Source organism: Rutilus rutilus, assembly GCF_951802725.1.
Source record: "Rutilus rutilus genome assembly, chromosome: 8".
NCBI lineage: Eukaryota > Metazoa > Chordata > Actinopteri > Cypriniformes > Leuciscidae > Rutilus > Rutilus rutilus.
In genome coordinates, this window is record NC_140222.1 from 35,918,282 (window position 1) to 35,936,712 (window position 18,431).

The following is an 18,431-nucleotide window of genomic DNA, read 5'->3' on the forward strand; positions in this document are numbered from 1 at the left end:
AAAACACATACAACCGTTATCGTATGTTTAGTAGCTTCATGTTTCATGTTTATGAAGGTTTCTCTGGGTTAGTTATTTACAAAGACAGTGTTGCCAGATTGGGACGGTGATTTCCAGCCCAAAAGATCACCAAAATCGAGATGGTCCTCACTGCAGAGCACGAAATCCAGGGGGAGGAGTTGGATCCAGATCCAACTCCTCCCACCGTACATATACCTAAACCTACCCATCTCCACCCCATGATCCCTAAACCCACCCCTAAACCTACCAATCTCCACCCCTTAGATCTGGATACAACTCCGCCCCCTGGATCTCGTGTACTGCAGTGAGGTGCTACTGCCAAAACCCGCCCACTCCAAGAAAAAAAACGCCCAAAAATTTACTGCCAAAATAATGTGATATCATTTTATTACCATGTCATTCAGTCATTCAAGGTTGATAAGCACCATTTTTTTTTAATCTCCTTAAAACAAAATAACGATGATAAAATAAAATAAAAAAGAAATCAATTTTCCAGGAAAACGGATCAAAACAGGGCAATAATTAAGGAGAATTAGCAAATATGACTAAAATGTCCAGGTGGACACTGTCAAAACGGCAATCAAGAAATGAACCGATGACTTGCTACACATTGCAGAACATAACGCAGAATTTATCAGTCAAAACTGATTCATTGTTGATTCAAACCTTTTTCAGCAGCTGAATGCATGCAGTCTGGACGGTGTAAAAGTTGCAGATGTCTGGTTAGGCTAGTGTGCACATGGCCATGGACAGGACTCGTCCCATGAACACGTGATATGAGTTGAATACGTGCAGGGAATGATCTTTATCTGAGTCATAACAGCGAAGAGGAAGCACTGTGGAAGCCGCTAATGCTCATCAGATCGCGTACATCAGTGGAAAAATAATAGAAGTGATTCTGTCTAAAGAAATATGAAACGTGTAAGTATAGTCTATATAAATATTTATCTAAATATAAACACTTTTGGAAACGCCCTAATGGATGCAGTTTAGTGAAGAACTTTTAAACCTGTGACTGAATATGAATTGTATTCAAAATGCCCAAAATACGATACGACCAATTTTGGTCTAACATAAATTAAGAAATACTGTCACTGTAACAGAGTTTTCTCATAAAACAGTGTTCTAATATCGAAGCTTTCTAATGATACAGTTTATCAAGTTCAAATAAGAGTGTGATGGTAATAAAAGATGGTTTCTGTCATTTTAGGTAGCCTAGCTCTTATCACGCTTATGTATGTTCAAGTGTTCGTTTTTCTAATAAGTTTTGTTTTAGTTGGCTATTTGATTCTATAAAAATAAGGTGTGGCGTCATGATTGACAGCTGTGATTGACAGCTTCTCTGAGTGAAGTATAGTCACAGAGGCACCAGCAGACTTCTTTGGGAGCTTTGGAAGGAGACTGAACTTTAACTTTTGATTTTCCATAACTGTGATTCTACAATTAGCAGACATCAAAATTGGATGTGCTTAAAAAAATTCTTGGGTGTGTGTTTGCGATTGAGTTTATGGGAGTATGGATGGAACTTTTATACCGCGGCTCCACCACACGTTCTCTACCAGGCAGACTCTGGCTCCAAATGACATCATTAGTGCAAGATGGCACTAGCCATCTGACATTTTGGCTTCACTTCTCTACAGTGGAAGGAAGCGGAGACATGTTGTCCATCTTTTTTACAGCCTATGATAATAACGTGCAGTGAATGTTGACAATGTGCGCTCCTTGAGTCCTGGGGCTCGTTCTTCGTACGTTGCTTATTACATCCGAGATCAAATGACACATCCAAGATGATTTCATCGTGCTAATCATAATCCGGCTAATTGAGTTCTTCGAACACACTTGCCGGATAGGATTAGTATCGCTGGATTGAGTTATCTGACATAACTGCGCGTTCACGCGCTGGCTTAAAAGGGGATATGTATCGATAGTGGAAACATTGATCAGCAACGCTGCCATTGGCTGCTCAGCGTGGCCAAAGAGCGCGCACAGTTTTTCTCATATTATATCTATGTTTTTTCTCCTCAGCAGAGCAAGAACTAATAGTCGAAGTTTATTCGGAATTTTAATGTTTTAATCAAAACGCCAGGGAACACCTCAAAGTCTGCAAAAGCCAGGAGAGAGGGCTGGCAAAAAGTAGCAGACAATTTAAATCCGTTAGAAGTGGCCATGTTAGATGTTTTTATCACTTATTAGCCTATATTTTTGTATTTTAATAATTGCATAATTACTTTGTTCATTGTAATGTCAGAGTCACCACACTAGAATATGGGAACAAATAAAAGTGAAGTACAAAAATATTCTAATGGTAATTTTTAGTTATATTATAGTCTCTTTTATGAAAGGCACTGTTAAATAAATGGTTGTCTGTTTATAAAAGCAATCAAGAAAAAGGCTGAGAAAAAAAAAGATCTTAGTAGCCTACACTGTATTTTTGCTGCATTAAATTAAGGCCATATAGTCATTTCAGCTGTTAAATCTTGAGTAATGATGAATTGCTTTGACTTGTGGAAGTAAAAACTGATAAACTTATGTTAATGTAAAAATATGTATTGAAGAAGAGTTCAAAAAGAGTTATTGATCACATTTTTCCCAAGTGTAGTTCATTGTAATGACATTGTGTTTTCCTCTTTTGTGCACTTTTACATAATACACCAACACTTGTTAACTTAAGTGGACATTTTCTAACTTTCCAAAGGAAAGAAAGTATAAGACTTTGTAATGTCCATTTGTTTCCATTGCACTGGACAGTGAATAAACCCTCTCAGATAACTGTCATATGGAGGAACTAGCCTACCTACTTCATTTATACTTGTATGCTTTATGGCTGCAATATAAGTTGCAAGATTCCACATCTACAGAAAGGCCTACAGAAGAGTCTGCACAGACAGAGGAGACATAGGCCTACAGGTGGCCAGTGGATAGCCAACTTTTCCTTTTTATTTGTTGCATGAGGCATGTGTCTAATATCTCTTGTTGCAGGCACTTGACCACTGGCTTTTCTTTACAAAGAACAATTGAAATAAAACTCAAGGAACTAAGCATATTTGTCTTTTATTAAACATTTAATGAAAAGTGTATTTTTTTTTTTTTTTGGCAGTGTTGTGTAATATGGCACATGCAAATGCAACAATGTCACAGGCCCTGTCAGGTGTGCAACCCTCAGACTTTTCAGACACTGACATCTTCCCTTTAGTTAGCCAAAGTTCATTTCATTGTGTGCCCTTGTCCTGGCCAGAGCTGCATTGTAACTGGTTTGGGTCAGGGAATGGGGTCTTAAAACACCTGTCTGCAGGCAGGAACATGTCATAATCACCTATGAAGAAATGCAGTTCTGTTAGGATCAGCATAAGTGTATGTAATACAGTGAGCTTGATATTTAATTGTGGAACTTTCCTTACCACTTTCAAATAATGTGCATAAATGTGAATCTCTGCAAATTCTTAAGTCATACACAGATCCTGACCATTTTGCTTTCACATTTGTGATATGGAAGATTTTAGTCAACTGCCTTTTTTTTATTTGATATAATATTATTAGGAATAATATCTGGAATATTAAGAATCACAATAGTAACTGGGCTGCACATTTACATTGTGAACCCCCTTTCTGTTCACATAATCCCCTTCATTGAGGCCTTGATGGCAGTCTAGCCTATAAGCCTGAGTGACATACTGTAATCAGCATGGTCATGATCGCATGATCTTCATAAAAAAAATATTTAAATAGTCTAATAAATAGTAGGCTATAGTCTAATAAATAAAAAAAATAAAAAGCTGCTTAAAAAAACTGATTTACATTGGGTCTTCAGTGGCTTGGAAATGCAAAAAAAAACAAAAAAAAAACTAAAACTGTTTTTTAAACCTAAAAGCGGCAGGTAAACTCCGAATGACACGACAAACAGCACTTTCCATCAAGTTCTCCGCATCTCCAATAGTGTAAAGGAAAGAGCCACTCGCAATTAATCTTAGGGTACAGTTTGTGCTGTAGTGACTCCGACAAGTCGAAAATAAATGTGCGTTTCCAACAAATTAATAATGTAAACGACAATCTCACGAGTCACGAGGAAAAAAAATATCAGAAAGTGCACTATCGCGCTGCGCTGGACTTCCCGTATCATCTCCGTTTATGAGCCGCAGTCTAATCCTGTTTACATGAAATAAGCCTGCTCCCGAGCAGGTTTAAGATTGCGCACCTGTTGCTATGACAGCAAGTCCAGGATGAGCGTCGAAGAACCAAACAATCCAAGATCATGCCAAATCGTCAACAATCAAATCCAGCTAACTGAGTTAGCGACGTACGAAGAACGAGCCCCTGCACTCTCGGCGGGTTATGATTGGTTTAATGATAAGCCGACATCTGATTGGCTGAAGAGTATGATGTACCCACATGAGAATTGAGAGCTGCCAGGAAAGTCTCAAAATACACACAAATCCAAGCCGATGCACACACGGATGACGATTTGCAAATTCAGATTCAATAATAAACTCGTTTTTACTGAAAGTCACACTGCTCACAAAAAGCTCTGCTTGATTCATATGTAATGTTTTGTAAAGCATCAATAACCAAAGGGTGCTTAGATAAGGGTCAATTATGTATAATCAAACTCTGATATTTGGACTTTAGAGTCCAGTTTTTTAAGTCTCCATAGTTTTTAATCATGTTATAGAGCATAATAAAAGAAGAATCAGTAAAATCAGATCCAAAGCACGCACATCCACTGCAAAGCAATATGTTGCTCAAATTGGGTGCTCAACAAGGAAATTAATAAAAAAGGAAAAAAGTCGGCACACCACGGCTCACATTTTTAGAGCCGTTGGTGTGACGACTTTTTTCCTTTTTTCTAAAAGAAGAATCAACAGATAAAATTCTTTGAAATTTATTTTAGCCCAATTTAGAATAATATCCAATACATTTTTACTACTTTGAACACTACTATGCTATACTATGCTATAGTTCATAGAACTATACTACTATGAACACATTTTACTGAAAGTCACACTGCTTACTGAAAGCTTTGCTTAATTATTAAGCAATGTTTTGTCAAGCATTAGTAACAAAGGGTGTGGTGCAAATCAATATAAAGCTCAATTACGTAATAATATACTGTCCTATTTCAGATTGTCCATCTGTAAGTTCACTGATCAGTGTTGTGAAAGTGTGGCTTCAGCTCTACAGTCATCAAACTCCTGTCTTAAGGAACTGGACCCGAATATCAATAACTTGAAAGATTCAGGAGTGAAGCTGATCCACTGAAGTGCAAAGTGCCAACTGGAGAAGCTGAGGTAATTTTAAAATAGAACAATTTTAAAACTATTTATCGTCACTGCCAGATGGAAATCTTGTATGTCCAAATCCTATACTTTTCAGAAAAAAATAACCCTGTTAAAAACCCTGTAGTTTTTAAATAATTAGGCTAGTTGGAATTGTGGCTTTACATATGGTCAGACATGTGCCATTATATTATTAACATTCTACCAAAATCAAGGTTACAAGGTTTTTGGCCAGCTAATGTAGAAGTTAAGCATTGTGTCTATCGTTAGACCAGCCACATCTGAGGCAGTAAGTACATTGCATTAGTTTTCATTAGGACTGGACAATAATTAAATATCAATAACGCGATATAATTTTTTTCAATAAAGGTGATATGATTTTTAAACACATTTCCGATATTTCAATACATTACAGGCATGGGCTACATTTACGTTTTAATTTTTACTGCATGATAAATATAAGCAGCACGCACACAACGGCCAGGATTTTCTGGCCCGTCGAATACCTTGGTCCAAAGTGGGCCAGCCCGGGCTAGAGGAGTGGTTACGATTCGAACAGAGGAGCCGGGAGCCGGCACTGCAGTGCTGGATGATTCTGTCAGCTAGCATCAGCATTAAAGACTTTTAAAATAATTTACCTCAAAACTCACTTTCATGTTTGATTCCCAGTAAACAATTACCGTCTTTCAACGTTGAAATATGGTTGAAAATAAGTTGGTCCACCTTGGACTGATTTACGACGTGATTTCAACTAAGTAGTTTCGGCCGGACTGTTTGACTACGTGTTTTCAACGGATCATCTAAGATACCACATGTTTTCAACTAATAATCTAAGACAGGATAAATCTGTTATACATGCTAAAATAACGGAGAAAAACAAACAACCAAACCATGTTCATTATTATCTCAAATAAATTTTAAGAGTTTTACATATTCCATCAAGACGTTGAAGATCGACCGGTTTTCAACATTGAAAAGTCGTAATTAGACGTTGAAGATTTACGTCTATTCAACGTCTAATATACGACTTTTTGCTAGCTGGGTTGTCTTCTGTTTGTGATCCGATGTGGATTCTGATCACTGTACAAGGTAGAAATATTTATACCCGATGCAAAAGACTATATGCACGCTAACCATTACCATAGTAAGCATGGTAAATATGAACGCTTGAAGAAATCAGACAAATCATAATGGCTATCACAATCATGTTTTTATTGTATCTGTCAGTAGCCTATGTCTCGTCTCTTTATACCGGACTATCATAAAATAAAGCAACTTTTTTTCGGGAGCTTCCTCTGTTTCTCTGACTGAAAATATCTGTAGCCTCCTGGGAGTCGAGAGAGTGCTAAAGCTCCCCAGGTCATATTTTTGGTGGCATATTTATAGAAATTATCATTCTTTCTAAATGTGATGTAGCCTAAATATGTCCTGTAGCCTAACTTCCAAATAAACAGAAACAGCCTCGACTGAATAAGTAAGTTTGTCCTCTTTCTTTTGTGAAATAGACCTAACGGTAGCCTAATTTATTTCTGTGTGACTAATGTGCAATTTTGACATAATTTAATTCATTATGATCAATGTATCACTTGTTATTGTAAACCTGTGGTAAAACATCATATATTGGTAAAACAAATATAATTTGGGTTTTAAATATTCAAGTAAACAACAAAAATGCCTGCAAACGGTCGCTTTTATCATTTTTGTTTTGCGATCACGCTGTTTCCAGTGATTTCTTTCTGATTAGTTTTCTGTTTAAAGCCCTGGCTCGCACTGGCCCGACAGTGGAAACGCTGCTATTCAGATTCATCCATCAGAATTAATTCAGGTTGTCATCAACACTCAAAATGTCCCTCAGCAACATGTGTTTTTGTTGTTGCTCACTTTTTTTTCTTTTCTTTTTTTTTTCTGTAGCAACTCTGAGCACTTTTCATATTCTTTATCCTGGCTGAAGCACTTTTTTCAATCTATAAGAATAATATAATCAACCTATGTTAGATTATAGTTTAAAGTTAAAGATATTAATATTAATAAGTTGACTCTTATTATTATTATTTGATGGTGATTTCACATTTCTTGTTTGTATGAAGGCTAAATACAAATAAAATATTAACAATAATTAATTTGTTCCATTTTTATTTCTAAAATATTATATAGTTTTATAGGAGGAGGTTTAAAAATTTTCAGAAGTTTGTATGGTACAGGACATTCATTGTGGGCGTTCTTGGCAGTTTTTCCTGAGGCTTTTATATTGTTCATATCGATATCGGAATATATTATATTATTTATTATTATATATTATATTGCATCGACCGAAATTAAGAAATATATCGTAATATATATTTTGGCCATATCGTCCAGCCCTAGTTTTCATCAACATACAGATTAACAATGTTTATTGTAGCTATGTGGGGGCTCAGTTTTTTTCTGTAGTTGAATACATTTGGCCGAAATGCTAATTAAGATTGTACTGGCTATGACTAGATGGCAAATGGTAGACTAAAGACTCTCCTCCACTCCTCAAGTACATAAAACATTAGCCTTTATAGACATAGTGTTTCTGGAGTAAGGAAAACGCTGTAGGCTACTCATTCAACCAGTTCTTTATTTACTATTGCATCACAAACGTCACCAAACTGTGTGCGGTACTTCATTTAAGAAGGACTGACAGTTTGAAGATCTAATGGAGTTACGAGTTTCAGTCACAAGCTCTTTTAAGACTTTTCAGTGGTTAAATAGTTGTAAAATCAACAGACAGACATAAAGTGACCAATAGCATTGATTTATGAAAAACTAATCGAAATATGGAGCTACATGGTTTCTGGGGTTTACCCATCGCTGACAATGTTTTTGTCAATTTTTCCTAACAGATTATCAAAGGTTTAAACAACTGATTTACATCTGAATCAAATTTTAATGTGCACGTTTATTCAGATTTACGTGGCTACAAGTGTTGAAAGTTGTGGATTACTCGTTTAATATAGGGTTATTATGATCCATATAAAATATAGCTGTAAGCGGCAATTAGGGGGCCAAGCGCATCAGAAGCAAAGTGATGAGCTAAGCAAGCATGGCAGGGAGCATCAGAACATAGTAATGATTTGACAAATTAAGTTTTAATGCAATAGGCAGTAGCTTTGCCAAGAGATTGCATAAAATACTATTCTTTGCCTCAATATCATTTTTTTGTTTGTTTTTAAAAATGTCATATCTCCTGGCCAGTAAGTGGTGCTGTGCATAAACTGTGCAAGTACCCTCAGGCCATGGTTGTCATAACACACACCAAGTTTGGTCTGAATATGCTGAAGCATTGCAGAGATATACTGTAGCTTTACATCCATTCTGGTGTGCTCTTCGTCTAATTTGTTGATGCGCTATATAAGAACGGTTTGGTCTTTGATTTCGAAAGTTTTTGCCAGCACGGTCTGATTATGATATGAGGCAATGTTGGTGAAAAATGGACCAACCATCTAGGATGAGGTCAATAAAAGTTTTTTTTTTAATTTTACGGAAAATTATGCCATATGGTGCAATTTTTCTTCAAAACCTTGCAGTTCAAAAGTTATTGTGGCACAAGCATAAGTGCAAATTTGGACAGTTGGTGGCGCTTTTAGTTTTGATTGAAAGACTCCAAATTTGCTGTGGTTAATGTTCAGACTGTCCTCTATCTGTTTGCCAAATTTAATACATTTCCCACAGTAACTTTATAGGCTGCTAAAGAGCAACATCAGCAGCAGCAGAAGTAGAAATCTCACGGATACAATAGGTGCCTTCGTACCTTTGGTGTTTGGCCCTTAATAAACTACAAAAAATATAGTTTAGTAAAGGATTATTTACTGTATTTTGTTTGTTGTGTTGTGTTTTTAAGACTTTTATTTCCATTTCTTCAACATTTTTGGTGAGTCAGATGAATAGAACATGGCACATATACTTTTTTTTTTTTTCTTTGACAGTCTGGATCATGTCTTTGATTATGGATTATATCGGAGAGACCATGAGTAAAGCAGAACTGCAAAAATGTAGGTCAACACACACATACGTTTTCTTTACAGTACACCATTTTACATTAGACCAAGGTCTAATAAGGTCCTTATTTACAGAATAAGGTCTCGAATATAAAATGTTTTGACTGTGTACATGCGGTCAAAATATTTATGTGGAACCGAAAAGTAGATCTATCTGCCAATCTGATTCTTGAACATATTTTGGGGTCTTATTAATGTTGTTTTCTTGTGTGCAGATTTCTTTGAACTCACATTGGATCCAAACACGGTACACAATCGTCTCTCCGTTGTAGAGGGCAACAAAAAGTTGGTATGTAATCCAGAACCGATGTCACATCCTGAACATCCAGAGAGATTTGACGGCCTTCCGCAGGTTCTGTGTAAAGAGCGTCTGACTGGACGCTGTTACTGGGAGGCTGAATGGACTGGGTTGGGTGATATGGTAGTGTCATATAAAGGAATCAACAGGAAAGGAGAAAGTACTGACTGTAGGTTCGGAGCCAATGAAAAATCCTGGATTCTGAGCTGCTTTGGGGAGAAACTGATTGCCTGGCATGATAATATGGGAACACACATACCTCCCCCATCACCTCCCTTAAACAGAGTAGGAGTGTATGTGGATGAGCCGGCCGGCATTCTGTCCTTCTACAGCATCTCTGACACACACACACTCAGACACTTACACACATTCAACACCACATTCACTGAACCCCTCTATGCTGGATTTGTGCTTTATACTAATTCAGTGTCTCTGTGTGATGTTGAACCAGAGGTCGACCGATAGTGGATTTTACCGATAACTAGGTTGGACCTCACTGGCCTATAAGGGATTCATTTACCAATAGTTTTCAAAATGGATTCTGAATAAAAAAAAACAAGACATAAAATTGTGCTGACCTTTATTACAAAAATTGAAAAACAGTACTGAACAATGAAGCTGTGCTGTACTTTTTGAATATAAAAATATTAATATATTAATTATACCTTGATCATTCATGTTAGTTCATAGTGCGTTAACTAATGTTAAGAGAAACAACTTTAAAATGTAAAAATTTGTTAGTAAATGTTGAAATCAACAAATGAAAAATACATTTATTAACCTTTGTTAATGTTATAAATAGACTCTTATTGTAAAGTGTTACCGTTTCATATAAATCCAAACAGTCAAGCTTAAAGATGGCCATCATCTCATGTCTATACAAAGGCCATAGCATTGAAATGAGACATTTTAAATCTGAAGCAGTAAGTGTCAAAACAAACACCACAAGGCGTCAGTGATGATTTTTATTTGGCCTCTAGAGCCATTTTGCAAATAAAAGTATATTTATGCATAGTGCGGCCTCTCTCCTACTTTATGCATTATAATTATCCAGGCCAGCACTCCTAAAGTTTAATAATATATGCATTGAGTGAAGCCTGCTCCTATCCTCACTTACTCTAGAGGCCGCTCTCATACTGTATAATGACAGCTCACCCTTCCCAGGTGCTCCAGCAACGGACCCAACCTTGAAAAACTATCGTTATGGCTTTTTGTCAATAACCAATTGTTCCAGCAATCGGTTATCGGTGCCGATTGATCGGTTTTATCGGTTGGCCTCTAATATCCAGTGGCCCCAAAAGTATGTGGACTCTTTTTAGACACAATTAAAAATGTATACATGCTATATAGCAAAATGTTACAACAAGTGTCTTTTATTTTAAAGAAATATAGCTCACGTACACTTGTGGTTTAAGTTTCAGATATTAAAAAAAATATTGAGGTTCTGCTAGGACGCAGCATGAAAAAGGACGTAGGCCCTGTTTACACCTGGTATTAAGATGGTTGGTCAGTCAGATCACAAGTAGACGAAGGAGACACATAGCCGTTTACATCTGGTGTTTTAATCCGTCTCTTCAATCCACTTTCAACCACTTCTCCTGATTTCATCGAGGGGAGGGTCTATGGGCAGGTAAATGGATGGTCTTTTTCAGATCTTTTGATCTGATGGACAGAATAAAGTCATGCAAATTTACATATAAATGCAACCGAAAACTACAGAAAACATACAGAGAGCAGCAGCTTTCGTTTCTGCTCTGACAGCCGCAAGATCACGCCGAACGTGTGTGTTAGAAATCAGGAATGGTGAGTGAACATTGTGCTTGGTACGTTTTTCATCTTAAAAACCAAACTTGTGTCTTCAGCCGCCAGTTTAAATCCCGTCTGACTAGTGCGCTTCTGATAATGTTTATCAGCTTAGTAGGCGGAGAATAGACAGTCTTTTGTGGCTGTTCGAACGCATTCGACCACATGAGCGTTTACACTATGAAAGCAATCCGGTCGAATGCGTTTTCCTCTGGAAGTGGTCGAAAGTGGACAAGCTCAAAACATTTTAGACCCTGTTTACACCTGTATTTAGCGTTGGTCACTTGTGATCCAATTAACCAAAGCGCATCTAATTCTTCCTATTTCCCACTTTTTACTCTTAAAGGTGAAGGATCCAAGGGGGTTCTTCACAACCATACATTTGTGTTGTTTTATTTTCTTTCTTTTTTATGTTCATTAATTCATTTATCTAATCATTTTATTATACAATTTAATCGAAATTTATTTATAATAATAATAATTTAAACCATTTATATACTTATTTTATCAAATCATTCATTGATCAGTTATTTTATTATTTTTCCATTGTTTAGTTGTACATTTTTTTAGTTTCAAGTGGTTATTTGTCTTCATGAGTGAGAGATAAGAGAATGTCTCCATTTCAAGGGTTTAACGTCACAGGATGATGTTGTGAAGGAGTAATTTACACCACTAGTGCTTGTGTATTAATAACACTTGTTGTATTTGTGCTGGTCAGACGAAGTCTTAGCATTGAAACACACAACTAAGATTATTCAATAAACTCTGCTCATTTTACCATCACTTTGTCTCCTGCTTTCTGCTCTTCCCTGCTTCCTCCATCTGATAAAATACTTTTAATACAGTTTTGGGTACTAGACCTGTATGAGCCATTTTCATGCAATTATATATTTGTCCATTGGGTGGCGCTCTGACATGGTATGTTAAGGACACCCGGGTAATGAGACAACAGGTGTGTATTGGTAGTGGGGTATGGAGCCAGATCAGTATCAATAATAATTGCAAAAAAGATGATTCACACATGCGCAGACAATTTCTCATGCATGAAAAAAAATTCACAAAAAAAAAAAAAAAAACTATTCACGTGCGTGAAATAAAATGATATATTCATAAAATACATTTCACAAATGCAAAACACAATTCGTAGATATACAACTGTGCACAAAAACCTTTGAATGTTTACAATTTTAACCACACCCTTACATTTTTGATCAGGAAATATTCCTGTGTCCCTTTCTCTCATTGTAGATAGATACCATCATTTTGAGGAAATTTTGTGAATATATATATATTTTTTCACACACGTGAATTGTTTTTTTGTGCACGTGGATTTTGTTTCATGCATTTGAAATTGTCTACGCATGTGTGAATTTCCGTAAATTATTATTGATACTGATCTGGATCCATATGGAGTTTGTACACATCAAAAACTTGCTCACTCCTGTTACCAATAGAGAGTTTTCACAACTCGTCATTAATGCCACTGAACGGAATGGACTCGCAAATTTGTCTGATTATTGCTGCTGAAAAATTGCTGTGTTTTGGTCTGTAGGCCTACTAATTGGTCGCACCGGGAAAAAAAACATTTGACTATGTTCTATAGACTGCCAAAAGTTAAAGAGGGGAGTGCAAAAAACTGATGACTGATGAAAGAAGGTGTTTGTGGTTGAGAGGCACATCAGCTCAACCACATGTTATGTTGTAACATTTATGTGTAAATGAAGCGTTGACTATGGCTAAAATGTTGACGTAGTTATGGCTACGTTCGCACTGTCAGTCACAATCCGATAATTTTTTTATCCGATTGGAATCTGATCTAAAATGATGTCCACACTCTGTATCGCAACTGTTCAGATACGATTTGTGTGTCCATGCAGCTCTTTCGTTTTCCGGAATATCTGCATTGGTTTCTATGTCAGTGACGTTGCGTTGATGGAGGGGTCTGCATTTGCAATAGAGATGTTGTCTTGTTTAAATTTTACAACATGGAAATATGTAGCCGCCGCGCTGGACTACTGCGTCTGAATATCTGCATTGGTTTCTATGTCAGTGACGTTGCGTTGATGGAGGGGTCTGCATTTGCAATAGAGATGTTCCATCCATCCATCCATCTTCTACCGCTTATCCGGGGCCGGGTCGCGGGGGCAGCAGTCTAAGCAGGGATGCCCAGACTTCCCTCTCCCTAGACACTTCCTCTAGCTCTTCCGGGGGGACACCGAGGCGTTCCCAGGCCAGCCGGGAGACATAGTCTCTCCAGCGTGTCCTAGGTCTTCCCCGGGGTCTCCTCCCGGTGGGACATGCCCGGAACACCTTCCCGGGAAGGCGTCCAGGAGGCATCCGGAAAAGATGCCCGAGCCACCTCAACTGACCCCTCTCGATGTGGAGGAGCAGCGGCTCTACTCTGAGCTCCTCCCGAGTGACCGAGCTTCTCACCCTATCTCTAAGGGATCGCCCAGCCACCCTGCGGAGAAAGCTCATTTCGGCCACTTGTATCCGGGATCTTGTCCTTTCGGTCATGACCCACAGCTCATGACCATAGGTGAGAGTAGGAACGTAGACTGACTGGTAAACCTTCTTCACCACGACAGACCGGTACAGGGACCGCATTACTGCAGAAGCTGCACCGATCCGCCTGTCAATCTCCCGTTCCATCCTTCCCTCACTCGTGAACAAGACCCCAAGATACTTAAACTCCTCCACTTGAGGCAGGAGCTCTCCACCAACCTGAAGCGGGCAAACCACCCTTTTCCGACTGAGAACCATGGCCTCGGATTTGGAGGTGCTGATCTTCATCCCAGCCGCTTCACACTCGGCTGCAAACCGTCCCAGTGCATGCTGGAGGTCCTGGCTTGATGAGGCCAACACGACAACATCATCCGCAAAGAGCAGAGATGAAATCGTGTGGTCCCCAAACCTGACCCCCTCCGGCCCCTGGCTGCGCCTAGAAATTCTGTCCATAAAAATTATGAACAGAACCGGTGACAAAGGGCAGCCCTGCCGGAGTCCAACACGCACGGGGAACAAGTCTGACTTACTGCTGGCAATACGAACCAAGCTCCTGCTCCGGTCGTACAGGGACCGGATAGCCCTTAGCAAAGGGCCCCGGACCCCATACTCCCGGAGCACCCTCCACAGGCCGCCGCGAGGGACACAGTCGAATGCCTTCTCCAAATCCACAAAGCACATGTGGATTGGTTGGCCAATAGAGATCAATCAATAGAGATGTTGTCTTGTTTAAATTTTACAACATGGAAATGTGTAGCCGCCGCGCTGGACTACTGCGTCTTGAGCCTGCTGCAGAACTGTATGGAGGGATTATTGGGTCAGATTTAAAACTAAAAGTCTAAAACTAAAAGTCTTAAACAAAAACTAAAAGTCTAAATTTGAAACTAAAAGTCTAAGTCGAAAACTAAAAGTCTAAGTCGAAAACTAAAAGTCTAAGTCGAAAATGAATTTGGTATTTAGGATTGGGCATTTGGTATTTAGGATTGGGCATTTGGTAATTTAGCCATTTAGGATTTAGGATTGGGCATTTAGGGATTTAGGACTGGGAATTTGGTATTTAGGATTGGGCATTTAATCATTTAGCCATGTAGGATTTAGGATTGGGGATTTAGGATTGGGCATTTGGTATTTAGGATTGGGCATTTAGGGATTTAGGATTGGGAATTTGGTATTTAGGATTGGGCATTTAATCATTTAGCCATTTAGGATTTAGGATTGGGGATTTAGGATTGGGCATTTGGTATTTAGGATTGGGCATTTGGTAATTTAGCCATTTAGGAATTAGGATTGGGCATTTAGGGATTTAGGATTGGGAATTTGGTATTTAGGATTGGGCATTTAATCATTTAGCCATTTAGGATTTAGGATTGGGGATTTAGGATTGGGCATTTGGTATTTAGGATTGTGCATTTTGTATTTAGGATTGGGCATTTAGGGATTTAGGATTGGGAATTTGGTATTTAGGATTGGGCATTTAATCATTTAGCCATTTAGGATTTAGGATTGGGGATTTAGGATTGGGCATTTGAGGATTGAGGAGTGTATGCAAATAAGGAGGCGGGGCCCAAATACTGGAGGTTGGGTTTGAAATGGCTGGTGCGCAGAGGCACCTTATGGACAGCAGAGGGAGCTCCCAGTTCTAAGGAGCACACTGTAATGAAACCAAACAGAGCGAGTGAGCAGGGCTGGAGCGAGTACTGTACTTTATAATGTGATAACTTCAACTTAATGACAGCGTTGTAACATTTATGTGGCCTCACACACAAAGTCACTAGTGAAAGGAGTGCTATCGGTCTGACGACGAGAATAACTATTATTATTATTATTATTAATAGTGAGTGCGCGCGCGGCCGGGGCTCTCTCTCTCTCTGCTCGTTCTTATATATGCCCTGTCAAGCGCGCCCTTGTTAAACTGACATGCAAATGATAAACTTTCACTCTATGATGGTAAAACTGTGCAATTAATCCGATAATGATAGGAACCACCTGTTTAAGCAGAAGTTGTAATAGACAGCACACAGGTATAGTAATAAACAGGTGTTTGGTGTTTTAAGCCCCCAACGGCGCCTTCCAGGCAGCGAGGGGATGGGTAGGTTTAAAGGAGAACTCGGTAACCATAGATATCATATATAAAGGCTAGATGTCTCGTGCGCACTGCTGGCCAATGGAGGTCGACGTCCGCACGTGGCGGCCATCTTGCGACAGTGTACTCGCTCACTACTTCAATGGTGCATGTACTTTTAAATAACCATAACTTGCTCATTTTTCTACCGATTTTCAAACGGTTTGGTTTGTTATAAACGTCAGAGATGTAGTTATGACACTGCATACATACGAAAAATTATAACATACATTTTCAAGCATTCGGAATTATAGCCACGTTAATAACGTTTGTAAGAAACCAAACCGTTTGTAAATCCGTCAAGATTTCAGCGAGATAAGAGGATTTGTGTGCGTGCTGATCATTCACCTTAATGCACAGAGCACTGTCACAAGATGGCCGAACGATGATGCCGGAAGTGACTGCGCCATAAGACATCTAGCGTTTATATATGATATCTATGTCGGTAACTCTAGCGAACTCTACTCACTTCTTCGCTGATTTTCCCTTTTGTTGTCGCATGTTTTCCCCACGAGCTCCCCCTACAGCTGTGGGGGGGGCGTATATTTCACAACACGGTCGTAAAAAACTCACTTGCGGCGGCCTCCTTCCCCTCTCTACCGCTGCTCATGTGCGTTTGTTTTGATCGGAGCAAGCCAACTGTATCGTGTGGAGCTATGTCTACCGAGGTGGGTAATCTGGTAATACATCATACATGCGTGTGTGTTTATGTCGAATTGCCGTAAAGCAATTTGTGTTTCGCCCTCGTTCTCATTCTCGTTCTCGCTTCTCACGAGACTTCCAATTTCTATCTTGCCGGGACGGTAGTCCCCAAGTTGCAAGGTTGGTTTTCCGCCTGGGAACGCTGGGGGGAGCGGGGGAAGTCACCAGTATCACCAGAACAGGTTGTTTAACCATCCAAATGATTTCTATGATTTCTGTGACTTTGGTGACTATGAACCAAAATATTGATAACATCTTGGAGAAGCTTACAGCTTTGCAAAGGCAAATGGATCGTTTCGGAGACCCAAATGGACCAGGAGCTGTGTAAATTGGAATGCGGCTACTCGTCCCAATACCAAACAACCCCAATCTTATCTGCTTTCGGCCCCTCTCTACCAGCACTGGCCTTGGCCGAGGCTGCAGCTGCAACAACAACTCCCTCTGGAGAGAGCACTGCAGCGAGACGCTCTTGCGTTCCTTCCCCCACTCCCCACTGACACCTGCTGATTGTTGACTCTGTCTGGGACCTGATCAAGGTTGACTCCATGGCAACTGCTGTGTATCGCTATGACATCCTGCGGACTGAGGCACCTAGATTAGGATGTCAGGCGTAGCGACTCTCCAGGCCTACACATACATACACGAACTCTTACATATATACAGATATGCAATCACCACCCCAAACCCCAATCCCTCGCCTTCGACGCTTTGTACCACCAGTCTACAGGCGGGTCTGTGACCAGCGCCGAAAATGGCTGCAGGACCGGATGGCTGCTTGCCTGTGCTGGGTTACCTCCATCCCCCACTCCACTCCCCTGTTGCAAGTCTTGTGTGTTCATGTTGTGTACTGATTATGTGCTAATGTTGCTGAGGTGTTTTTTACTGTTCCCAAACTGTACTCCTTACAGGAGCATAGTCTGGGGGTTGCCTTTTTTTCTCCTCACCTCTCCTCATGTTATGCTGTATTCTTTCCTCAATGCTCTGTCTTCCTGTCCTGTCTACCCCCTTGTCATATTGTATGTATGTTTGTATTGACAGGTTGATGGCGGAATTTCACTGGTACCTGTGACTAAGTGACCAATAAAGCTACTACTACATTTCTAGACAGTTTTATTACGTTAAAAAAGTTACCAAGTTCTCCTTTAAGGTTGAGGGTAGGGTTAGCTGCCTCTAAGGAGCCATTGGGGGCTTAAAACACCATCGAGCTAATAAACAAGCTGCTTGTCTCTTGCCACGGCTTTCACAATATCACTGTGTACTGTGTACTGTTACAATAGATCTGCGCGCGCGCACTCACTATCAACAACCGTTGTCATTGTCAACAAGCATCAACAAGCTTCCCCGTACTTTTTGACAAGCGTCCTTGACAGGGCGGCCAGAGCTTCTTTGCAGCTCAAGTCGGCGGTGTTGTGAACGTACAGTTACTGTTTCCTAGCCTTGTTTTTGCTGATGCGTTGCGTTAAAATATATATATATAAATATATATATATATTTTACTTGGCTTGGTTGAATTCCAATGCAGAATGCGGTCTGTTATTTCTTGATAACAGACCGCTGCGAAGTATAACACACCGTTGCCATGAAAAACAGAGCGTTGCTATGGACGCGGACTTAGTGGACTATAATGGACTATTTTCTTTAGCGGAAGAAATACAATCGTTTTTAAATCAATAAACTCCTTTTTAAAA

The 18,431-nt window shown here is 39.4% G+C and overlaps 1 protein-coding gene across 2 annotated transcripts; it reads left to right on the forward strand.

Annotated features, from left to right (window-relative positions):
- The first annotated feature begins 824 nt into the window (after window positions 1-824).
- LOC311295424 (stonustoxin subunit beta) lies at window positions 825-12,197 on the forward strand. 2 transcript variants are annotated; one of them, XM_084416795.1, is made up of 4 exons: window positions 825-942; window positions 5,139-5,303; window positions 9,242-9,307; window positions 9,529-12,197. In XM_084416795.1, exons 3-4 carry the CDS (start codon window positions 9,250-9,252, stop codon window positions 10,074-10,076), a joined length of 606 nt encoding a protein of 201 aa, XP_084272921.1. In that variant the 5' UTR covers window positions 825-942; window positions 5,139-5,303; window positions 9,242-9,249; the 3' UTR covers window positions 10,077-12,197. The 2 variants fall into 2 exon arrangements, with proteins under 2 accessions (XP_084272921.1, XP_084272922.1); XM_084416796.1 differs by having other exon boundaries at window positions 852-942; window positions 5,218-5,303.
- The last annotated feature ends 6,234 nt before the right edge of the window (window positions 12,198-18,431 follow it).